A 24,072-nucleotide genomic window follows, 5' to 3' on the forward strand; every position below is an offset into this window, starting at 1 on the left:
TGGTTTTTATTTGTTATTTGACACTATAAACACACACTGACCTCCTCAAGCTTTTATTTTGGCACTTCCGGTTACCGGCATTTTGAATTTGCATATTAGTTAAATATTTAGTTTCACCTGAAACATTTAGATTCAACATTTAGATTTAGATTTAATATTTAGATTTAACAATTAGATTTAGATTTAACATTTAGATTTAGCATTTAGATTTAGCATTTAACATTTAGATTTAGATTTAATATTTAGATTTAGCATTTAGATTTAACATTTAACATTTAGGTGTAACATTTAATATTTAGATTTAACTATTTAAAATATCTCTAAGTTGACAAATATTGTTGTAAATGTGCTAAAAAGTGACTGTCAAAAATTCATCCCAGTTTTTTAAACATTGTTTGAAGCTAAATGTAACAAAATGTTGCTGTTATTTTCAGCGTGAGCCGCTTTACAAACGGCACCCCATATAAATGTGTCTCATGTTTCAGTTATATATACATACATTTATATAAGTACAAATTAATCGATGAAAGACTTTTGTTTCATGACAAATCTGAACTGTATATTAAACCATTGGAAATGAGTGTATTACCATTGCTATCTTCATTAAATGTTTTCTGCTGATTTTGTGTCAGTTTATAACAGTTCAATCATTCTTAAATCTTATATTACATCTTTACAGGTTTTACCTACTTTATTTTACCCTTACACTGTACAATTTTGTAACCCTTTTTTTTTTTTTTACATTGGATTAAGACCTTGGTTGTGGTATTGGTCTGCTAATCTGGATGGGGGAGGCATTATTTGTACACGTTACGCACTCTGAAAAAGAAGTGCCTAGGAGGCAAAAACAAGACTTGAGTGCCAAAGGGGTTCAGAGCAAAAAGAAGACAACCATCAACAGTTTAAGAAAGAATTTGTTCAAAATGTATATTGGATTACAATAGCATTCTAAGACTTTCCATGGAAATGACAAATAGACTGAGAACAGAAAACCACATTGAAGTTTACTGACAAATTAGCACTTATTTCAACAAAGTAACTGCCTTTTCTGAATCTATTTCATTCAAAATGTATAAAAATATATTTAAAAAAACCCAATACGGACAGAGAGCGGCTTGTATATCCTTTTGATGTTTGTTGGTGCAGTGTGTGCACACTGCACATTATTAATGAATCACAGACCTTGTGATACAGTGAGAAAGATGTCCACGTCCACACTAATTTGTAGCATTTCAGATCAGGACTGTCTTTCACAATGGCTTCTTCTTAAGTCCAAAAACAGCTATAAACAGAAGAATCTCCACAAAAGCTGGTAGCACACTGGAGGCAGAGACAGACAGAGATAGAAATGTAGGGGGAAAAATGGAGGACAGTGACACACATGTATTCATACTTTATACTTAGTGATACTTCATTGTTTATAGATACTCTCACTTTGGTCTCTGAAAGCTAATACATGCATGCACATGAAAATACTCAGACAAACACACACCAACCTGCAGGCGGCAAAAATAACCCAATATGTCCAGCATTCCCACTTCTCAAACACAAAGAAAGACAAGGATACCGATGCGGTGCAGTGGACAGCCAGTGCTGGGTGTAATATCCGTCAGGGAAAAAAAAAACGCTTTTGGAAAAATTAAAACAATATTAAGTATATATAAACTAACCTGCAAATGGCAAGGATCCACCAGTAGATGTCACACTCCCACTGCTCAAATAGAAAGAAAAGCAGAGCAACTGAGGCACTGGCATGGACTCCTGTTGCTATAGTAGGCAAAGAGGCGAATATACAGGAGTTTGGAGTCATGGAATTGTAACAGATGACTAGATTGACTTTTAAAATCATTTATCTCTTTTTACACTTATATGTATAGAGATTTCATTTGACACCAATTTCCTGGCTTGTGTCGAGGCTGTCATCAATTCTAAAAAAAATAATTTCCATCTCCCATTCTTTGTCCAGGAGGCAGAAGTCATTGCACTTGCTGCTCTCATCTCATGTCATATTTCTTTCTGCACAAGAGCCCCATATCAACATCTCAGTTGGAAGTGAAGTCAGACAGGAAACAAAGAGGAAGAGAAGGATATAACAAGCATCAAAGGTCCCAGTTTGGAATTAAACATATATTAATTATATCATCTTCATATATCAGTCATCATGAATGAGGGACCCACAGTATCAATGTAAAGGATACACAGGAGACCTTGGGTGCAGTTGAACATGGACACTCCTGAGAAGAACCCAGCCAATTCTATAGCAAACAGACCCAGGGTGACTGCCAATGCCACCACCAACCTGAGACAGAGAGACATATTAGAGTGTGTGTATACCTGTGTGTCAAGTTATGTATTACCTTGTGTAAGTGTGCGTTTGTCAAATGTTTACTTCCTGTCTTCATCATCATACTGCTCTTGCGTGAAATCCAAAGGCAAGCAAGCCTTTACGTTGTTTTCCTGTAAAACAAACGTTTGAAACAGCTTATTGTGAAAAACTGCATAAGTGGTTATACAAAAAACGATCTTAAAACGCACCTAACGGTTCATCTTAATGCATCACGATAGGTTAGTTTCTTACCCTTGACCAAAAGATTGTGATGACGATGACAAGGTGAGCTGTGATAGTCAAGAACCGTGCAGGGACGAGGCTGCTGACAGCCGACATGCTGAGTAACTAATTACTTAATCAGACAATGAGTAGCTATACTAAAATAGAATGCGCAAACAAATGCAACGTTACTGCAATTTAAGGATTTAGGTTAGCGCATTTTGCTCACCTAATGTAAGCACTTAGCTGCAGTCTGACCGTTAGGCTAACACAACTTATAGCCAAGGTGAACAAAAACACTGCGCGACGTTAAACGCAGAAAAATGCGAACATATCGTTACAACTAATATTGAAATTAGCTTATATTACTACCAACACAACCAACCACGCTGTTGCGCCTTAAGACGGTTGCTACAACAACCGACATCGTCAATTGAAGTCAGTGCATTCTTAATTACAGTCCGGTTTCACCAACGACCAATATCCAAAGGATCCGGACGCGGACAACAATTGAGAGAGGACCGTTCGTGTTTTCTTACAAAACACTGCCATCTAACAGTACGACGAAAACTGGTCCATAAACAATTTGGTATATGGACATGTTAGGAGGCACTAATCTCCGAAAATAACAACCAGGAGGTTTATTTTGACAAATTGAGCTGCGGTTTACCTAGGCTGTCAGAAGGAAACTGGAGCGATACGTTTAAAAAACATATTTTAGTCTTATAACAACAACAAAAAACGTTATTATAGGAATATTATGGTGACATATGCATTTAAATAAAATAGTTATAGGCTATTGCTGTAACAAAATACTTCCAAGACCTCATTTAACACGTTAATCATTCCTAGGCAATGCGGGAATAGCCTAAACCAGACCTTTCCAAATCCCCCCTCCCATCCTATTTCTACACCGAGTCGACTCGCTGCTTTTGAGACAGACAGCACAGAATCAGAGTGTGCGCAACAGCACACACCGAGCACAGAAAATCACCTACAGCAAAACTGTTCACCAGTCAAGGCCCAGGGTCGCCTTTCCCTCGGTACGACTGCCCCCAGAATAGACTCGCATGGGCGCTGGCATCGTGGAGGCATGGCAGAAGCGGAGTTACAAACCTTTACCTCTATCATGGACGCGTTGGTTCGCATCAGTGTAAGTATGACGCTCATTTTTATTACGCTATTTATTTCAACCACGTGTGTGTATTTTAAAAGAGACATCATTATCATCTTTTGTCCTCCACCTTCATGTATAATAACACAATTTAACACAACAGTATTTCCTCCAGACCCGTCTGTGTTGATGAAATGTGAGGCATTTCTTCCGTTAGCTAGAGCATTATTTTGGCATCAAAGATAGGTTTGCTTTTGGGGTAATGCTCTGGCACTCTGGGTGGAAACATAAACGCAAGGCCACAAATAACATATCCACAAACGTTGTAGCAGATAAAGTAGTGGATGTTTGGTGATTATAATCAACAAAATATGTTGACTAGCTTTAAATGCTTACAGGCCGCATCCGAGAAGGCAGAGCTGATGCGCGTTGTCATAGAAACGGGATGCTGCGATTAGCTTTAGTAGCTATAACACCGGAATAAAGCCTCCACAACCACTAACACTTTAACACCGAGAGCTATATTTATTTTATTGATTTGAACATTTTCACTTGGACAAGTGTCATACTTGGTTACCAACCCATGGTATCCAGAGCTTAGCTAATTCTACATCTGAAGTGTTCAAAGGGAAGATGAAGCTAGCAGACTCCATTCACATTAAGGGCTAACACCTGAAGTTAGGGAAAGGTATTCTTTCCTCCTCATTTGCCCTACCTGTGTTCTATACATCCAAGCTCAGCCTACATAACCAGTGTCTGCTGCAGCTCACTCTTGACTCCTACACATCACATATACATTATTTTTTTCCAGGTCACAGGAGGTGCAGAATGTAAAGAGCAGTGGATTCTTTATTTACTCTAGTGACTCAGCCTTTATTGAATCTGACTCCATACTCAGTTCTCTTGTTGAACCTCTCCTCTCCAGTCCAACATGAAGAGTATGGAACAGGAGCTGCGTTGCCCGGTGTGTGATGAGATGGTGAAGCAGCCCATCCTTCTGCCATGCCAGCACAGTGTGTGTCTGCTGTGTGCTGCTGAGGTGTTGGTACAAAGAGGTTATCCTCCTCCAGACCTCCCTCCAGAGCCCAACTCACCGGCTTCCACACCCAACACTCACTCCCCACGACAGGCACGAAAACCTACACCCAGGACCCCTGACCGCCTGGAACGGGTCCTCAGAACAGGTGGAGAAAGGATGTGGAGATTATGTGTATGTGTATGTGTGTGTGTGCGTGCGTGTGTGTGTGTGTGTGTGTGTGTGTGTGTGTGTGTGTGTGTTGGTACAGCTGAAGAGTATTTTAAGTGGCCTAGCAATACACTTCGGAAATGAAACTGAATGATCTCAGCATTAACTTAGAGTGACATCATGGTTTGAAAATGCAAAGATGATGGCATGAAAATGACGCCAATGTCCTGTCAGTATCTGAGTTTCATAGGTGATGTAGCTGACACATCAGTGTCCTACTGTGCATCCAGGGCTTTATGCATTTATCTCATGACTTATTTAAGTAGAGCAAAGGCCACAGAGGCAGAGAGAGCCAAGGAGTCAGAAAAGGCAGTAAGCATCTGTCGAGCAGGTGTGTGTGTTAGCTAATCCTCCATAGTGAACTTACCTTTAATTATCACTGTGCTCTGTTTATACATATATATATATATATATATATATATATATATATATATATATATATATATATATATATATATATATATATATATGTGTGTGAGGGACTACTAAGAGCTCTTCTTTTTTTCTCTTCTATGTCTCTTTCTCCTTCATCTTCCCTCCTCTACACCTGCGTCCTTTTCCCAGTGTGCGGGACATACCCAGGGCGGAGGAGGAAGGACGCGGCCCCTCCCCCCATGTTGTTCCCGTGTTCTTCCTGTCAGCAGGACGTGGAGCTCGGAGAGAAAGGCCTGACAGACTGCCTCCGCAACCTCACACTGGAACGTATTGTGGAGAGGTATACATACACTTTACAGTTTATACTGTAGCAGCCACAGGTACAGTCAGATGTAGTCAGAGCTGATGCTGCAGGCACAAACATGACTTGTGGTGTGTTATTTCATTTAACTAATTAACAGAAATCATAAAGAAAGCAATCATGGATTTAGAAGAAAAACATTTTTTTTTACCAGTGAAGGCAATGAAGAAAGGCAGAGAATGAAGGGCTTAGTCAATACTGCTTTATAAATGAGACAGGAAATCATTCGCTGGAAGGAGTTTCAATAATGAATCTTTCCTTTACTCCTGATTTAAGACTAACCGTAAGAGCAGATTGCAGGGACAGCTCAAAAACTGCAGTGTACTGTACGACAACAACTGTGGCAAAATGGTTCAATTTACCCAAAGTTATGTTGAGGAAGTACTTCTCATCCTCCTTCAATGTTAATCATCCTCTTCTCTTATCAGTTCAAATAGTGAAGATCAAAGTGAGAGGAGCAGCTTTGGTAAAAAGCGTTCAGAGATGGGGAGAGCGAGTTATGGGGATTTGAAGTTTCCCAGTTACACACGCAGCAGTTTGATGAGTGCAGCTGCTCCCTCCCCAGACAGTGGTTGTGTTGGTCAGTAAAGTGTGACGGTGCATGTTTTACTGCGCAGGATGCATTAACAAGGCAGCTGCTGGTGATGTATCCAGGCCAGGCTGTGAATTAGTCCTAACTACTAAATAGAAAGCAGGGCAAACTCACATGTGCTCAATCTTCCCTTTGTTGACTTTTAAGGACTCAATCTTTCTTGCTTTCTAATTTCTCTGCTGCAGAATTGCTTTAGCCCTGCCCTTATCTCCCTGTACCCCTGTGTGCCCTTTAGGTACAGGCACACAGTAAGTCTGGGCAGTGTAGCCATCATGTGTGGTTTCTGTAAGCCTCCTCAGTCTCTGGAGGCCACTAAGGGCTGCGCTGACTGCAAGTCCAACTTCTGCAACGAGTGTTTTAAACTCTACCACCCCTGGGGAACTCCTCGAGCTCAGCACGAACACATTCTACCTACCAACAACTTTCGGCCAAAGGTTAGTCTGTTTTTGTGTTTTGTGCATCGTATACAGTAGCTTCTCTTCTATTGTCATTGTGCCGTAATCCTCTTTTGAGCTTCAGGTCCTAACATGCACAGAGCATGAGCAGGAGAGACTGCAGTGGTACTGCCGTAACTGCCAGAGGTTACTGTGCCCACTTTGTAAGCTCCGTCGTGTCCACCATGGACACAAAGTGTTGCCTATAGCACAGGCCTACCAGGCCCTTAAGGTGAGTCTGTTTCCACTGTGTTAGGATCTGGATGTTAGCAGCCTTGAAATGTCAACGTTTGTTTTGGTCTTACAGGACAAGGTTAACAAGGAAGTCAACTTTATCCTGGCCAACCAGGAGACAATACAGATTCAAATCACTCAACTGGAAGCTGCCAACAAACAGATGGAGGTGAACTATCCTTTCTCTGCTTTGTCAAAGTATGTGTCACCTTATACTGTAACTTTGTACAGTATTTGTTAGAGGCTCTGCTACAATAATCCGTTGGGTTCAATGGAAATGACCATCCCACGTGGCTACTCGCAGGGATTCTTCTATCGAGATATCAACACTCTGCTTTGGTCTACACAACCAATCATTCATTTTCTTTTGTATAACAGGCTGAAAGCAGTATGTTGTCTTGGAATTGAATCCATGTTTCCTTACAAAAACATTTTTTTTTACACTGACCAACAACACAGTTGTAGTTTAGTGGTTGTTATTGTGCTTCAGAACAGTAGGAATCGTTCCCCAGCCTATCCTGCCACTTTACTTTAACTACAGCTGCAACAAAAGGGACATGTTGTATTAGTGGGCCCTCTAGAGGCCTGGGGCTCTAGTGCAATGACACACTTACGTGTTGGCAATAGCTAAGACATGTCACTGTGTTTGTCATTCCTAATCTGTCATTGTTTGTTTACTCAGCAGCAACACTTTCTCCCCACTCTGTCTCTCTCCAGGCGAACAGCGCAGTGGCTCTGCATCAGCTGACCCACTGTATCCGAGAGCTGGGAGCAGCTGTAGCGGAGCGTCAGGGGGCTTTGGCTCTGGCTCTGGAGGGATCCCGCAGAAGGAGGGAGGATGCCCTGTCTGCCCAGATCTCAGAGAGACAAGGCCTGCTGGAGCATGCAGGCCTGATGGCCTACACACAGGAGCTGCTCAAGGAGACCGATCCACCTTGCTTCGTACAGGCTGCCAGAGTCACTCACAGCAGGTAACACACACTTATTCAGCTGAATCTTAAATTTAGGAGGAATTATAAGATTAGATTTTGCTTTCTGACATCTATTTTTTTTCTGTGTCTCTCTCTCTTCAGGCTGGTGAAGGCGATAGAAAACCTCCAGTGTTTCTCTCCCTCTGCCGATCCCTCTTTCAGACACTTTCACCTAGATGCATCCAAAGAGGTCAAGCTCATCCACAGCTTGGAGTTCATACGTGGTAGGCTCCTATGTTTCTGTGATATGAACCATGTGAAAGTGAAATTATACTTTATTATGGTAAATGAATGTAACCTGCATCTGTTGCTTTGTCTCCTCCACAGCCCCACTGGCTCCAGTCATTGACACTCAGAAGACACTTGCTTATGACGAGCTGTTTTTGTGCTGGCGCCTCCCTCAGGACTCTGCCCCAGCTTGGCACTTCTCTGTCGAATACCAGCGACGAGCAGGAGGGGCTGCAGCCACATGGGGCGGCACCAGATCCCCTAATGCTGCAACAGCATGGCTGCGTCTGGATGAAGTGAGAGGGACCAATGCTGTGATTGATCAACTGCAGATAGACAGTGTGTACGTGCTCAGGGTGAGAGGCTGCAACAAGGCCGGGTTTGGAGAGTACAGTGAAGACGTTTACCTCCACACTCCACCAGCACCTGGTGAGATATGGACATCTATTATTTTACATGATCAATTTCTTTATTTTTACATTTGATTCACTACAAAGAAACAAACATCTATCCATCTTTCGTCTATAAACAAATGAGGCAATTCCTTGTTTCCAATGCAGCTTCACTGAATTCATAACAAAGAAATGTACTGTAAATAGCTTTGAGAATAAGTAATATGCCTCGAGATTGTATTTAAAAAAAAATCAAAATTCAGAAAACAAGTTGGTAGCATTGGTAACAAAGAAAAAACTGTTGGCACATACAGTGTTCAAGTTGGATATTTTTCCGGTATTGGTGTCATTTCTTCAATTGATTGACTAATATTGATTTTTTTTCTCTCATCCCTTCATTTCCTCTATTCCCACTTTATTTTTTAATTTAGCTTCTGCACCAAACCTTCCTTTTTTTATTCCACATTCCAGTTTCATCCCAGTCAGACTCTTTCCACTTGTGTCTTTCTTGCTACAGGTCTGTACTGCACTTTAAAAAAAAAAAATGATGTATTGGTCCTTTATATTGTCCATTGTTCCCTTTTGCTGATATTCTACATAGTCATTCCTTCACAAAACCAGATCAGTGGAAACAATATGTAGATAGAGTGATTGTTACCTTTACTCTGTTTCTCACGTTTCCTCCTCCTGCTAAAGCCACTTCGTCCTACTTTTCCTCTTGAACACACATGTTCTCTTGATCTGGCTCTTGTTATGTGTTCTCCTCCCACTCTTCTTTAGCTCTTTTATTCCATTATGCGTTCAGACTTGCTGTAGCCTGACTGCTTCAGCTTCAGGATCTAACCCCTCCTCCCTCCTGACTCCTTTCTGTTACCTTCCTTGCCATCTCTCTCCCTCTTCACCCCTCCTTTCCTTCCTGGTATGCCTCCTTTTCCCATCCTCTCAGTGTTGAGTTTCTCCTTGGACTCACGCTGGGGGTTGCACGCTGACAGGCTGGCATTGGGCAGAGGCCAAACCTACGCCCGCAGTGTGCCAGGCCTCTCCCTCCTGCAGGCCGCCAATCGCACACTCACTTCCTGCCACTTAACTTCTGACCTGCTGGTGGCCGACTTGTCTGTCACTCAAGGCAGACACTACTGGGCATGCTCTGTGGAGCCTGGCTCCTACCTGGTAAAGGTGAGAGGGATGCTTGTTGGTCAGTTGGTTTAGTTTTTATAATGCATTGTATATATGGAATCAGCTTTACTTTATATGCTGACTCAAAATGGATGTGACCAAAGATTTCTGTCTTTCTGATTCTCTGTCTTGCAGGTGGGAGTAGGGCAGGAGGCTAAGCTACAAGAGTGGTTTCATCTCCCTCAGGACATGGCCAGCCCTCGGTAACTAAATCACACTCTTCTTAAATATAGACTAATAAGTGATAACATAAGACCGATTTTTGTTTCTTATGACAACAAGTATAATGCACTGAACCATAAATGCTGATATGTATGGGAATGACCTCTTGCCACTGATTGAAAGAACTCTTGATGATGTAAGACAAACCCCTATACAGAGGGTTAGGAGCCATGCCAGAATTGTTACTTTCTACATACTTAAAGCAGCATTAATTGATGGATTTTAATGGATTTGTGGCTACTCGGGGCAGTGGAACAACCTGGAAACACAACATTGACATAACATTACCTGCTGCTGCTGGAAACAGGGTTGATAACAGTGGTGAGACTGATCTAAAAGAGCTGAGGGGGGAAATGCAGGGTCGGTCAGAAGATACTTCAATGTGGGTTAATCCCTTGGAGCGAACCTTCTCACTTTACATGTAGTCATTTGATCCATTGTTCATCTAAAATATTAGATTGTTTTGAGTGTCTCATGACTACATGATCTGTAATGTCATAATCATGCACACTCATAGTCTTCACACACTAAATTTGCATAAGAATACTGCAAATATACAAACTCATAGTATGTAGTACTTTAAGAGGTCCAGCAGAGGGTTCCAACAGAGCTGTGGTTAGGTGTGCCAGGCCTTGTCTGGCGAGTCCACACAACATTCCAGGATGGGAGAAAATTGTGAAATTGAAATTGTGGTCTGGTTTATTGGCATTTCTTTAAACCAATCACAATCGTCTTGGGCGGTGCTAAGCGCCAAGCGGAGCCACGGTGCCGCTGCAAATAACCTCGGGAAGGAACTTGTTTTGGTGGAACATGTGTACGTTTAAAGGTTGTTTTAGTCGTGCAACAGAAAACTCAGATTCCACAGATAGTCTAGTTAGCTGTCTGGATTTACCCTGCAGAGATCTGAGGCCTGTTGCACAAAACCAGGATAAGGGATTAAGCCGGGATATTCCAGTTATCCTGGATTTCTTCATTCTACTTTTGTGCAACAGGCCTCTGAGGAGCAGGTAACCATAGTCCTCATAAATCCACCGGAGTTTAAAATGCCAACACAAAGAAAGTGGAAGGTAACGGGTCATCCGAAAATCCCGGACATCCCGGAGCAATCCCGGAAGTGAAATTTGCATGTTGCTAGAGGACAGACTCAGACCATTCTCTGATAATATCACTATATTACTGTTTTCTATATAGCTTTGAGTGATTTTTTTTGCAGTTGCAAAAATCTCCTACTGTATTCAAACTTTTTTTTTACATTAGTTACATTTTCCTCCTTTGCTTAGTTTTTCTTTTGTACAGCCTAATCATCTCCTTCCCTCTGCCTCCCCCCAGCTGCGACCCAGACAGTGGCCATGACAGTGGGGCAGAGGATGGCCAGGACTCTCCTCCCTTCTGCTTCCTCACAATGGGCATGGGCAAGATCCTGCTTCCTCAAGGACATGGTCACACTCAGAGCCAGGGGGACAGCCATAGCCATGGGGGAGTGCACTCCCACGGTAGCAGCCATAGCAACCTGCCTCACCCTCATACGGCTCCTCTGCCACCCCGACTGGGAGTGTGTCTGGACTGTGACAAAGGACGTGTCACCTTTTATGATGCCCACTCGTTGCGGATCCTGTGGGAGGGACACATGGACTGTTCCGCTCCAGTGTGTCCGGCCTTCTGCTTCATCGGCGGAGGGGCCCTGCAGCTGCAGGACCTTGTAGCCAGTCGAAACATTGAGGAGCCGCCACCACGGAGGGTAACTATCCAAACATGTGCAACAAATCTCAGCAAATAAATTGTGGTGAGACAGGAGTTCAAGGGCACAGTTCACTCGGCAATCAAAGTTTTTCTCCTGTCTGTAGAGTTAAAGGTGGTTTATATTAAATGTGAGTTGATAATGAATTGCCTTGATCCTATGAAACTTTGATACTTCATTGAACTGTCACTGCTGGGTTACATTTTTCCTCTCAATATGATTGTTGAGAACCGAATATAAATATCTGATGTTCTTTTGCATTTGTACTTTTGGCCTGAATATTAAATCTCTTTTTTTGTTTTTGTTGTTGCTTTTTATCTTTTTTAATTTTGCAATACTCATATAAAGATGGCTGAAGTAATTTTAGACTATGCAGAATTCTGAGTAAAACACCTTTATAACAGATAAAATCTGTTTGCAATGTAAGTAAAAATCTGCCCTCCTTTTACACTTGTCTTAATTTGTCCCAGAATGACTGGATAACAAAAGTTGCATGCAAGTGTGACTAGGATTCATAAATTACATATATGCAGATAACTGACTGTCACTGCGTAAAGCACCTCAGTACGTACTGTATGTCTAATTTTATACTGTATCTTCTTTTTTTATGTAGCCTCAACAAGTGTTAACGATGTGTATATAATTTAGACTTAGAGAATGTGAATGTTCTCCAGTTGTTGAATTCTAACGTTCTGCTGGCTCACGTCAGGATGACGTGTCTTGGTGTCTAAACAGTCCAAGGTGGTATTTTATATAGTCGCTGTTTTTGCATTTCAAAAAGAACTTGTGGCATTTCAGCTGGGTGAACACGCTCACAGTTGCCTCAGTGTTTTCAGAAAAGATATTAAAGTGAAAAAAAGGTTCTGCAGAATAATGCTGACTTCATAACATGTGAATACATGGAGATGCAGAAATGCAGATGGCCTACTTGTCCAGTTTTAAAGTGTGATGTTTGAGTGATATTAATGATGAGATGTGACGTTAAAGGAAGTGGATGGATGAAGTAGCCTATGAGAAGAGGTCTATTTTATGAACTCTTGTTGACTTTTTTTTAATAGATTTTGTTTTTGCTACTGCAACTGACAGTAGCTCGTGTACTTATTGACTAGGCTGATTCAATGTTATGTTTGGGGAATGTAAGAGAATAGTCTTAGTGCAAGAGATATTCTAATATTTTCAAATCTGTCTCCGACTGTATTTTGATATATAATATGATTTTCTGGTGTGTATGTATTTGTATGTGAACTCTGGCTGTGACTTTAATGCTCTCTGATTCTGTGTGTGTGTGTGTGTGTGTGTGTGTGTGTGTGTGTGTGTGTGTGTGTGTGTGTGTGTGTGTGTGTGTGTGTGCGTGCGTGCGTGTGTCCTGTCTTTAATGATGTGTCTAGACTCTACTTGTGTTACAGCACAGCACTTGAATGACTTTAGACTGTAGCATCAGAATCTCTTCATTTAGATTTCGCCTTGGCTGGCAGAATGTTTCTATCTTGTCATGAGAAAATAAATGACTGATAACTGTAACGCAATGGAGTCACTCTGTCAAATAATAACCAGTAAATGCTGTGATGTCTTTCCCCTGCTGTTGAAAACAAGAGCTATCCCCTTTTTTCTGAATAATATCACTCATAACTTCCTTCACCTGATACAATTAAGTCAGAAACCTTTTCATTAGTGCATGTCTTCCTGTTTTGTATGTCTGACAGGCTTTTAACTGAGTCACAGAGGACGCTTTTATTTTCATCATAGCTGGTCATTTTCCCACCCTACAGCCAGAATGATAAACACGTTTTAGTCAAATGCAACAGTCAGCTACGAAGTTGTCACATTTTGATTGATTGTAAACAGCAGTGTTCTAGAAAGGATTAATGAAAACAGACTCTCCATGTTTAAATGTCATGGAAACACTCTCTCTGAGTGCGTGGGGCACGCCTGCATGTAAGGGCAAGCGTGCTCTTAATCACCTATTTTGTACAGAGCCAAGACACACCTTACAATACCATATACAGAAAGACTGCAACAGAAAGAGGCAGACTAAGAGCACAACAGCTGTATTATGTGAGCAGAAGACAAGGTGAGAGAAGGGGCGGTTCAGTAGGCATATGTGAGCCAGTTGGACTGGTAGTAGTAGAACATTGTTTTAAGAAGGCTATTATTACCCAGACCGTGACAAAGGTAAAGAAGTTCAGATATTGTGTAACACCAGAATGGTTGTGCATTTGTCTTTGTCTTTTGACATCAACAGGGAGCTGTTGCAATCAAACCCAATGTTGGAGCTCTCTGTAAGTATGACCTGTCTGCTGCTGGAGTATTCAATAATAATCATTTACCATTAGGGGGCGACATTGTTTGTACTTTGCTGATTTCCTGTGTCTTCTGTGAAAAAGGTTAGTCAGCTACAGGTGCATGATGTGTCAACACTGACTTGTCTGGTCACAAATCTGTGATGACAGGTCAGATATAAATTAAGAGCTTACAGCTTTTATTTGGTTCCTCTTAAGTCAATCTTTGTGCTATATATTGTGTTACACCTGGAAGAATATTTCTCTCCCTTACCTTGTTCCTCTTTCTTTTCCCCCCAAATTTTTGTACCTATGTATTTGTTACTGACAATGCATATAAATCAACTTTAATTATAGTGTACACAGGCTACAGGTAGCTCATTATCAGTTCAGTTCCTTGACATAATGCATCAAAGTTCTGGAGTGTCGCATATGAATTACACTTTATATTATATTATTATAATTAGCTACTACTAGCTAATGCATTTTCACCACACACATACAAACAGTGACAGAATATAGACAGAGAAACTTCCTACAGAACAAACTACATTAACATCATATTGGTCCCCACTATTACTATTAACACAAACTTTAAATCAAGATGTGCCATTGAAAAAAGTATTTTACTAAGGTGTTATCTCTAGTCCTAATTACACCTAGGCCTACTTGGGGCTCTGGTGGTTGCTTTATTTCTAAGCTACAGCTCAATTTAGTTTACACTTGTTTACCTGACAGAACTCCTCCCCACAAAAGTTAAGCCCGTGTTTGTCTGTGTGTTTGCACGCAACAGATTTTTGTAGTGAAGCATGTTCTTGTAAGATGATTTCATGTAGTTTATCGGTGTTTTTTGCCCCCAACGGCTCCTTCCAGGCAGCGCTGCCTGAGAGGCACTAGGATTAGGCACTGGTTATGGTTAGGGTCAGGGTTAGGGTTAAGGTTAGGGTTAGGTGCCTTGGAGGCAGCGGTCGCAGCGCTGCCTGGAAGGAGCCGTTGGGGGCAAAAAACACCATTGAGCTTTAATGTAGGAGTTCATCGGTTGTCTGAGGATAAGACGAATAAGCAACTAAACTACAGTACATAACAATAATGAGGAAAACCTTAAAATCTCAATGAATACAGATGACGATGGAATAAAATATATTTTACTTATGCTGTCTCTCAAATATTTCATGTACATTATCTTTTTATAATTATTATCTACAGTTTTTTATGAAACCTGTCGATTGTTCTGAGTAACCTGGGGTGAAACTGTATTTGAACAGCCAATAAAGCTTTGTTTCATGTGTTGGAGTTGACAGAAGCAAAAATGCGAAAAAAACTCACAAAAATGTGAGTGCCATGCAGAATAAGTTCCATAACCACACGCAATGAGATGTAGCAAACTTTCAAATGTGCATACAGTGCAGGAAGCTGCAGAAATGTTTGCTAATGCAAGCACAGACTCCAAGTCCCCTGAACAGCTGTGTCTCCTGTCTTTCCTCAGCACCTCTGCACATTACAGCAGACGTGTATGTCCTACGCATGCGCGCGCGCGCACACGCACGCACGCACACACACACACACACACACACACACACACACACACACACACACACACACACACACACCTTTCCGCCAACATTTCAGCCCCCGAGTAACTTTACATGTTCCAACTATGGTCTACTCTTTTTCTGTCTGTAAAACTGTCAAACAAAATGGATGTTCGCTGCTCGCAGAGGTTTGTGAACATCAACAAGAAACATTTTTGTGTGTCACTGCACTGAAATCTACACACACACACCCATGCAATCAAATCCAAATCCACTTTACATGGTTGCCATTCAAAACACTTCCATGTACACACAAATCCACCGCATGTGTGTGTTCTGGATGGATGCCAAAGTGAAAAAGCATGATCAGACAGGACCAAAAGCTCCTCACGCTCTGTGAGTATTTATGTGTGTGTGTATCATTCTTAGACTAGAAAAACATTAACTCTCCATTAAGTCCTTAACTGCACTGCACCACCTGTTTGGCTTGATTTTTGATGTATTCTTCACAACTATAGCCTGCTTTGCGGCTGTATTTACTATACTAAGTATTAGAAATGATTTATAGAACATCACCAAGAATACGTTTTAGTTTAATGAAAATGTATTCATTTCACTTTAAAGGCCAGTAAAATTAAACTTTGTGCTTGACACATGTAATGCTGTTGTTGGGTCCAGTGTGTCAAATGCAGTCTCAGAATCTCTAATAGGATACCTGACAAATGATTTATATCAAAGGTGAAATGTGTATGTTCATTGGTGCTGACAGTGTTTTGGTCCAGAGGCTGTCCTCTGACAGCTTAATGACTAGCTGTCCACATACATATCACTTCACTCACTGTTCCTATTCTGAAGGGCGGCAGAAGCAAAGGGAGAAAGAAGAAGAGGAAGGAGGAATCTGGGAGACTGATAGGACATACTGAACCACACAATACAGCCCTTAGGACACACCGAAGGGTTGTGTGTAAATTTATTTCTGTACAGAGCAAAGGTCTTTCAGCACCAACTGGTAATAATAAAAGAAGTCCCATCCTTTTTGTGTGTGTATGAGAAATACACCATGCAGCCCATCAGCTGTGCTGTGAGGAGAAAAGAAATGCTGATTAGAAAAGAAAAACAAAGGTGGAGGAGCTGGTAAAGCTGGGAATAGATGGCCACTTGCTACTCCCTGCACACGACTCTGCGTAAATACCTACAGCAGCAGCTGCATTTACAAACAAGGGAGTGCATGCATGCATATAATGTACATGCATACCAATAAATAGCTATGATAGAAAGCTTCAGTATAAATGTTAATTGGGGACTTCTATGTGTAATCAGTCAGTGCAATCTGCTACATATCAAAAGAGCTTGAATGTGAAAAAGCTTGTGTTGCTCCCCCTCTCTCTTCTGCCTATAAAATCTATATAAATCTCAGACTGACTGACAGTTATACAAGACAGACCTGATTATCGCTGCAGATTACCTGAGTGTACAAAACATGGCAGTGGAAGTGTGACTATTTTATAAGTGTAGGAGCAGGACTGCGGGACCACCATGTCATTTTGGAGGAATGAAAGGTGAAGGAGACTGATACGTTGAGAAAGAGAGGGTGTAAGAAGATATGAGTAAGATATATGATTTGGGAAAAGGTAAAGAAAAACACAATGAGAAATAAATAAATTATATGACAGTGTGTGAGAAGAGGAGATGACCATACGAATAATTAGATAAGGAGGATAGCAACGGAGATGGCTGGGAAGGGTGAGGGACTGACAGGAAAACTGAGAGAAGCACATTCCTTCTTTCCCTCTTGTTCTCTTCAGAACAGCAGCTGGGACAGGTGTGCTTTTACTGATGGCAGAAAGTGCAAAGGCTGCTGACTGCCCCCCAGCGTGCTGTGTGTATTCTGTGTGTTTATATGCTGAGTATGCACACTGTCTGGCTGCAAACTGCATGTTAGCAAAGACTTTGTTGTGTGTAATTATGAGGGGAAACAAGACCCATATATCAGAATTTGCTCATAATGACAAAAATAGACATCTGAATGCACACATGGTGTTTGTGGGGGAAATATTGTGGGCGTGTCTTTGTAAGACACAACATAGTGTACAAACAATATGTGTATGCCTTCAAGGATGTGTGCAAAAGTACAAGAGTCAGCTTGTGTGTGTGTGTGTGTGTGTGTGTGTGTTGTTTAAGGAGACAGTATCTACTTCAGGAAACAGAGGGATCCTGTTTGTGAGTTGTACTCATTGTTCAGCTGATTACCCAGCACCCCCTACTCCTCCACACACACTCATGTACACAATATACGCCCCGTGTCACTATTTGGCTGTCGAACAAAGACAGACATGTACACATCAGCGTATAAGGACCCTGCTTTGATTTCCTGCCTAACACAAACCACGTTGTCTCTTCACAAAGCCGAATGAGGGGTGTGTCTGGTTAGTCTATCTGACTCCTTGTCCCTCCAACCATATTGTCTGTCTATTTTCTCTAGAAGAATGGACACCCAATACTTCCTTATCTTCCCCTGGACTCATTTACTATTATTTCTTGGTGCTAATTAGCTAATGTTAGCATGCTAATGCCATAAATTAAGACGGTGAACATGGTAAACATTTTACCTGCTAAACAGCATGTTAGAGCTGTAGAGTTGTCACTGAGCATTAGTATGCTGATGTTAGCATTAAGCTCAAATCACCATTGCACATAAGTACAGCCTAAAGCTAGCTGCTAGCATGGCTGTAGACTTGTTTTATTATACTCATGTTACAACAGAACTATACAACAAGCCAAACCTAAATTTCTCCTTGGAATTCTTTTCTTCTTTCTTTTTCTTCTCATCTCCTGCTCAAATGTGTCACCTTTTCTTTCTTGTTCCCGCTTTCAACTGTAGCTCATTTATCTCCCACCTCCAGTCCTCTCAGCTTAGTTTTTTTTCTACACAACACTCATTTCCAGCACAATACTGTGTTGTGTCTGTGTTCTCTGTCAGGGGCAGGCTCTTTGAGCTCAGGAAAAGAGGCCAATGTAACACACACACACGGGATGAGAACCTCTGGCGTGGCCTTTCCCACCACTGGCCTCTCTGTATCAACACACTTGCACAAACAAGCTTATTCACACTGCTGCACCATCAAACAGGCTTTTGTCTCTTCTTACACAACCACCACAATCACACACACGCTTATCTCCACACATCATCATATAAGCTCATTACTGTGTCCAAAACAAAACCTCCAGCACAAATCTTGCTACTTCAAAGGGTTAAGTGCAGCTTTCTCACTTTGCTGAGCCAAAAACATTGTTCATGTCCACCATGTTCACAACCTAACAAGCAATCAGCAAATAAAAGTCATTGATAGTTATGGTAAAAATGTATTTACAGGAAACCTTTAAAGATCTTACATCCTTTACAAGTGAGTGAGTCAGCACTGACAGTCAGCGGTTTCATTTGCATAACATATGTCCTTATTATAGATAATAATGAGACAAGCGAGACTATTACCCATGACAACCAGCCACTAGAAAAATAAACATCATTCATTCTTGTAAACAAACCCTATGGTGTTAATTTATTTTCTTATTTTATTTAATCTCTTATACAATTGCGTATAAAAAAGCATTAGCAATACAAGTAGACAATGTCTGATGTTGGACATAAGCCAACATACACACTTTGTATCAAAAAGATATATAGAAAACAATTCTGAACAAATATAACTTACTGCCACTCATATGACTCAATATTCTGTCTGCACTGTGAAACAGAAGCATGAGTACCAACTCTAAAAGGGATATGAAATCACCATTGCCACATCAGGGAAATATATGAAACCAGCAACCAGCAAGTTACAACTCCACAAAATCTTTGGCTAGTATGAGGTGAGGAAGATTAAATCCAATTCACTGGATTGTGAACAGATTGCAAGTCTCCTGACATGTTGGTAGATCAGTAAATGCCATTCATCTTTAATGGCAAACAGGGTCTAACAGAAGGCACTTGAAGGACATGGAGAGGAGACACAGGTTTAACAAATAACTGCATAAAAATAAACTGTTGATTCAAAGACATTTTTTTGAGTAACTGATATACCTCCCTGAAATGACAACAAACACAAGACATTATCACCACTTGCAGTGGTGTCGCCCATTGACAGTTTGTTTCTCTCCACTGTCTCTCTGTAGCAGCCCTCGATGGAGTCAACAGATCTTTCATCTCTTTTCATTTTCATAACTGACACCCCTCACATCATCATATCTGCATAGACTTAAAGGAAGGTGAGCTTTGATTGACAGCCGCAAATCTCCAAAACAGATAAAATCTGATGAGGCTGGTGAAGATCCCAGGCGTGTTTGGAACCTGGAATAAACACAATCAGGGACAAGAATTAAGGATACTAGCATTAATTTTAATTAAGAAACAATGTTGAAAGCCTTGGTTACAGGTGTGATTCAGGTGCACACAGTATTCTCTGTGTCTTACCACAATATAGGAGTCGTTTAGCTGGAGGCCGTACAGCACCCAGGAGGTGGAAGTGAAGAAGGTGGCTACGGTCAGAGGGAAGGACAAGCACTGCACATCACCACTTCGCACTATCTTTACCTAAAAAGGGAAGAGAGAAAAAGGAGGATAGCAACAATCAGTTAACAAATAAAAACTTTAAAGCTGCTTTAATTAAAATTAATGAATTTAATTGAACAAGTCTACAGCCATGCTAGCAGCTAGTGACAAACAGAATTACCACGACTCTGCAGTCCCCCCCCCCCATCACTACAGAGCAATTTAGCATCTTAAGGCTACAACTTCATTGTTTTGGGTTACTTTCATTGCCCTCATCATCCTTGCTTGCAGCATGCAGCTGTTTTCAGCACAAAAAAACTGATAAACCCAATGTACGCTACCTGCTCAGCAACAAACAGCAGAGAGACAAAGTTAGCGATGTGCTGATGCATAACATAACAGAGAATTTAGCAGCTAAGGAGCCAGATATTTCCCTCAGGAGTTGGTGAAGACCAAAAAGAGAGCTAAAAAGAGAGTTAATATTAGAAGTGCATATGTCAGGTGGCCAGAAACACAACACCAAATAAAGGCTTATGTTGCTCTGTGTCTGCTGGATGTGTAAATAGGCAAGCGTTTGCTAATACATTTGCCATAAGAACTTCATAAAAAGGTGATAATATGTCAATGTTGTGTTTACAGCTTGTTCTGCTGCCTCCAAATTGAAAAAAAAAAAAAGAAATCAAATAATAAGCAGCATTAAGGTGCCGGTATACTTCAGCAGAAGTACTTGTCAGATGGTCAAACAGCTTCTGAAATCCTCTTACCCCCACACACTTCCAATGTTGGAATTGGAATAATAAGTGCCGACATAAAATTATGTAACACGTAAGGAGAAAACATAATGTAACCAAGGGGATAGGGCACAAACAGACAGAGAACGAGAATAACAGGAAGACACAGATGAGGGAAAGAAAGGCAGGAAACTGACTGATGGGTCATTCGGGGCTGTGAGGCAGATGGAGGGAAGGAGACAAACAGGATAGTAGACAGAGCGACAAGATGACAAAAAGAGACAAAGGAAAGAGAGAAAACAGGGTATTTATTCCTTCACTGGTAAATAACTGCACGTGCAGAGTTGACATGACACTGAACTGAACAGATTCTGCCTGCTGTCTGTGCAGAAGTTCAGTTAGGCATGCGGTCAGAAACGAAGACTGAATGTGCTTACAGCTGTGTCTGTTGACGTGGATATTGTGTAGTGTATATGAACTGTGATGAGCATAGCAACCAATATGTGATATACTGTATGAACAAGCAATTAACTGTGATATGAAATATAGAAAAGCATTAAATCTCTATTAGTGAACGTTATGCATTTTAGCTTTATAAATGACTTTAAAGGAGGGTTGGGTACCGAAATACGGTGCCAATAGGGCACCAGTTCCGACATAAACGGTAGTAACGAGACCGAATAAGAACGAAAATTTCGGTTCCTCATTTCAGTGCCTGACAGGACGCTACGTTACCGTTAGCTAGTAGCTGGATTAAACACAATGGTTAAAATGCTGACAGCTTACGTTAAGCGGTAAAAAGTGTGACTGTATTTCCCTGTAGAGGATTCCAACACCGGACGTAACAGTCTGACACAGACGGTGCGTTCACTTGAAACTCGCCAGCCTTGTGGTGCATTTTAAGTTATTGTAAAATACCCTTTTCCCATCTGGTGCTTGTTTTTTTGTCGTTTACCAGCAATTTACTGGTGAAATAAGTCATTGTTATAAGTTATTGTTATCAATCATTTAATTTTGACCATATGGCCTTAGCAATAAACAAGCCGTTCTTTAATGTCGCCAACTGTTTTGTGCTCCTTTTTTATATTTTATATTATATACATTATAAATATATTATATATATTTCGATTCAGGCACCGTTTAGGCACCGGCACCGTTTTAAAAGTATCGATTTAGCACCGGTATCGGAAAAAACCCAAACGATACCCAACCCTACTTTAAAGACAGAAGTGTTAATACATCTGTCTAAGCTTGTAATCGTTTCATCACTTCTCTCACTTTGATAATATTCTTATTAGCACCAGGAGTGGAAGAAGTACTCAAATATTAAGTCAAAGTAGCAATACTACAGTGTAGAAATACTCTGTTGTAAGTAACTAAATTTTACTTGAGTAAAACTACAAAAATATTAACATCAAACTATACTTAAAGTACCAAAAGTAAAAGTACTCATAGTCATGTATATTATATTACTGGATTATAATTATTTATGCATTAATGTGTTCATCACTTTAATGTTGCAGCTTGTAAACATGGAGCGAATTTTAATTAGTTTATATACTGCCAGGTAGCTTGGGAATTTCCCCCGGAGACCAAGAAAGTTTTACCCCTCTCTTAACCTATAATGATACATCATCATCATTATTTGTTGATTATATTTTGTATTATTAATCTGAATCTGCAAACTAACTAGTAACTTAAGTTATCCAATAGAAGTATAGTATAGAGTACTGCATATTTTTCATTTGACTTTTCATGCAGTCTGCATGTTGTGTTTGTCTGTAATGCATGTGAGCATGTACCAGGTCGGTGAGTGGGGACAGGTACATGCTGACGGTGAACACGCTGCAGGTGAGGCCCAGCTGGCTAAGCCGAGTGTCTCCCTCAGGAAGAAACGTGGTGAAGTAGAACCAACCGCAGGTCAGCACCATCCCTGCCGCTAGAGTCTGGACCATCATCAGCCTCTGAAACAAACACACACAAACATATAGAGGTGCTGAGAGACAGGCATGTGCACACATCAAACTCAAATAATGGATCTGACCTGAGTGGCCTCCGTCTACGATTCCTTCCTGACCTTTTGTTTTGTGTAGTGGAGGTATACGATGATGTAGAGGATCTGGAGTAGAGCTCCGATAATGTTGACCAGGACAATGGTCTGATCGTTCTTCAGAATCCCATAATACAACCAGCCCAGGTTACTATGGAAACAAGACACACATTAGATGTGCAGACCAGGACAACAGGAAAAACAATGCTACTGAACAACTGATCATAGGATTGGAAGGACTGCACACACACACACACACACACACACACACACACACACACACACACACACACACTTACTTAAGACATGTGGTGAGGAAAGGGAGAAACTGGATATTGTCAGCATTTTTTGATTCTCTCATCTTCTTCAGGTCGGTCCTAGAAGCACACACGGGCACGGGGGCGCGCACACGCACACACACACACACACACACACACACACACACACACACACACACACACACAAGTGGAGAGAAACAGTCAACACAGATTCCTTCACAAGTTAACGTTACCATCACTGTGGCTGTCAGAAAACTCATCTTACTGTCCTCATGTTTCCTACCAACCAAGTAACAAATAGTAGTAAGAAATGAGAATGGACCATGACATATAAGCAATTCAACTTACAGTCCAGTCGAGAACATCCCGACCGTGAACACGATGCAGGCCCATGACAGAAGCTGCAATAAATCCATCGAACAAGAGAAGAAAAGTCTAACACACTAGTCGGTTATGTGTTTCACGTGCAATGTCTGCTTTTAAACACGGATGCTTAAATTGCATGCAATTAAACCTGGAACATAACTACGCGGATGTATCGCACTGCATTATTTCCGTGTTTGCAATCACTGTGCTCCGTGTTTCTGCGCTCTGATTGGCTATGTGATAAGGATTTGCTCCAATAGGGTGCTGAAACGAAAGTAGACGTCGCGTGTTACGTCATCACGTTGAAAGAATTTGGAAGGTTCAGTAGGCTGGTAATACATCCATGGAGCTGGCAGATAGAATTTGACCTCAGTGTGATGGATGGGGACCGTGCTGGGATAGCACGTTATTCATCCTAAAATGTAGTGGTCTTACTTACAAATCACATAACAAACAGAGAAAAAGAGGCGAGATAAACTGACTGAAGCATTTCTCAAAAGTAGCTGGAGTCAAAAAAGGTGTGGGTTTAATAATAATGAAAACACATTTTATTTATATAGCACTTATATAATACTCAGAGACACTTTACAGAGTTAAAAAATAAAGAAAACCACACGCTAAAAAAAAAGTTGATTTCAGTTTGTAGGCCTACTATA

At 41.0% G+C, this 24,072-nt stretch overlaps 3 protein-coding genes across 7 annotated transcripts; 1 reads left to right on the forward strand and 2 right to left on the reverse strand.

Moving 5' to 3' along the window:
• Window positions 1–700: 700 nt before the first annotated feature.
• Window positions 701–2,992, reverse strand: tmem107l (transmembrane protein 107 like). 2 transcript variants are annotated; one of them, XM_031299323.2, is made up of 5 exons: window positions 2,579–2,992; window positions 2,390–2,457; window positions 2,199–2,299; window positions 1,497–1,593; window positions 701–1,320 (listed from the first exon to the last, which is right to left on the reverse strand). In XM_031299323.2, exons 1-5 carry the CDS (start codon window positions 2,663–2,665, stop codon window positions 1,251–1,253), a joined length of 423 nt encoding a protein of 140 aa, XP_031155183.1. In that variant the 5' UTR covers window positions 2,666–2,992; the 3' UTR covers window positions 701–1,250. The 2 variants fall into 2 exon arrangements, with proteins under 2 accessions (XP_031155183.1, XP_031155182.1); XM_031299322.2 differs by lacking the exon at window positions 1,497–1,593 and adding an exon at window positions 1,671–1,767.
• A 353-nt stretch (window positions 2,993–3,345) lies between these two features.
• On the forward strand, window positions 3,346–13,152 carry trim46a (tripartite motif containing 46a). 4 transcript variants are annotated; one of them, XM_031299317.1, is made up of 12 exons: window positions 3,346–3,701; window positions 4,588–4,846; window positions 5,473–5,623; window positions 6,472–6,670; window positions 6,756–6,902; window positions 6,978–7,073; window positions 7,622–7,875; window positions 7,978–8,099; window positions 8,203–8,532; window positions 9,442–9,671; window positions 9,807–9,874; window positions 11,223–13,152. In XM_031299317.1, the coding sequence occupies exons 1-12, from the start codon at window positions 3,642–3,644 to the stop codon at window positions 11,668–11,670; spliced, it is 2,364 nt and encodes a 787-aa protein (XP_031155177.1). In that variant the 5' UTR covers window positions 3,346–3,641; the 3' UTR covers window positions 11,671–13,152. The 4 variants fall into 4 exon arrangements, with proteins under 4 accessions (XP_031155177.1, XP_031155179.1, XP_035861961.1 ...); XM_031299319.2 differs by lacking the exons at window positions 9,807–9,874; window positions 11,223–13,152 and adding an exon at window positions 8,927–9,012 and having other exon boundaries at window positions 9,442–9,665; XM_036006068.1 differs by lacking the exons at window positions 9,442–9,671; window positions 9,807–9,874; window positions 11,223–13,152 and adding exons at window positions 8,927–9,012; window positions 9,276–9,433.
• A 5,633-nt stretch (window positions 13,153–18,785) lies between these two features.
• On the reverse strand, window positions 18,786–23,639 carry slc50a1 (solute carrier family 50 member 1). Its single transcript, XM_031299316.2, has 6 exons — window positions 23,399–23,639; window positions 23,072–23,149; window positions 22,800–22,923; window positions 22,525–22,686; window positions 19,914–20,033; window positions 18,786–19,790 (listed from the first exon to the last, which is right to left on the reverse strand). The coding sequence occupies exons 1-6, from the start codon at window positions 23,464–23,466 to the stop codon at window positions 19,683–19,685; spliced, it is 660 nt and encodes a 219-aa protein (XP_031155176.1). The 5' UTR covers window positions 23,467–23,639; the 3' UTR covers window positions 18,786–19,682.
• Between the last annotated feature and the right edge of the window lie 433 nt (window positions 23,640–24,072).

Source organism: Sander lucioperca, chromosome 10 (genome assembly GCF_008315115.2).
Source record: "Sander lucioperca isolate FBNREF2018 chromosome 10, SLUC_FBN_1.2, whole genome shotgun sequence".
NCBI classification, from domain to species: domain Eukaryota; kingdom Metazoa; phylum Chordata; class Actinopteri; order Perciformes; family Percidae; genus Sander; species Sander lucioperca.

Coding starts and splice junctions, on each gene's coding strand:
- tmem107l (XM_031299323.2), bottom strand. CDS start 2,665: ATGTCGGCTGTCAGCAGCCTCGTCCCTGCACGGTTCTTGACTATCACA. Junction 2,300..2,389: donor TATGATGATGAAGACAGGAA/GTAAACATTTGA, acceptor TCTCTGTCTCAG/GTTGGTGGTGGCATTGGCAG. Junction 1,594..2,198: donor CTGCACCCAAGGTCTCCTGT/GTATCCTTTACA, acceptor TATTACACCCAG/CACTGGCTGTCCACTGCACC.
- trim46a (XM_031299317.1), top strand. CDS start 3,642: ATGGCAGAAGCGGAGTTACAAACCTTTACCTCTATCATGGACGCGTTG. Junction 4,847..5,472: donor GGAACGGGTCCTCAGAACAG/GTGGAGAAAGGA, acceptor TCCTTTTCCCAG/TGTGCGGGACATACCCAGGG. Junction 8,533..9,441: donor CCACACTCCACCAGCACCTG/GTGAGATATGGA, acceptor CCATCCTCTCAG/TGTTGAGTTTCTCCTTGGAC.
- slc50a1 (XM_031299316.2), bottom strand. CDS start 23,466: ATGGATTTATTGCAGCTTCTGTCATGGGCCTGCATCGTGTTCACGGTC. Junction 22,924..23,071: donor TTCCTCACCACATGTCTTAA/GTAAGTGTGTGT, acceptor TTGTTTCCATAG/TAACCTGGGCTGGTTGTATT. Junction 19,791..19,913: donor TAAACGACTCCTATATTGTG/GTAAGACACAGA, acceptor TGTTTATTCCAG/GTTCCAAACACGCCTGGGAT.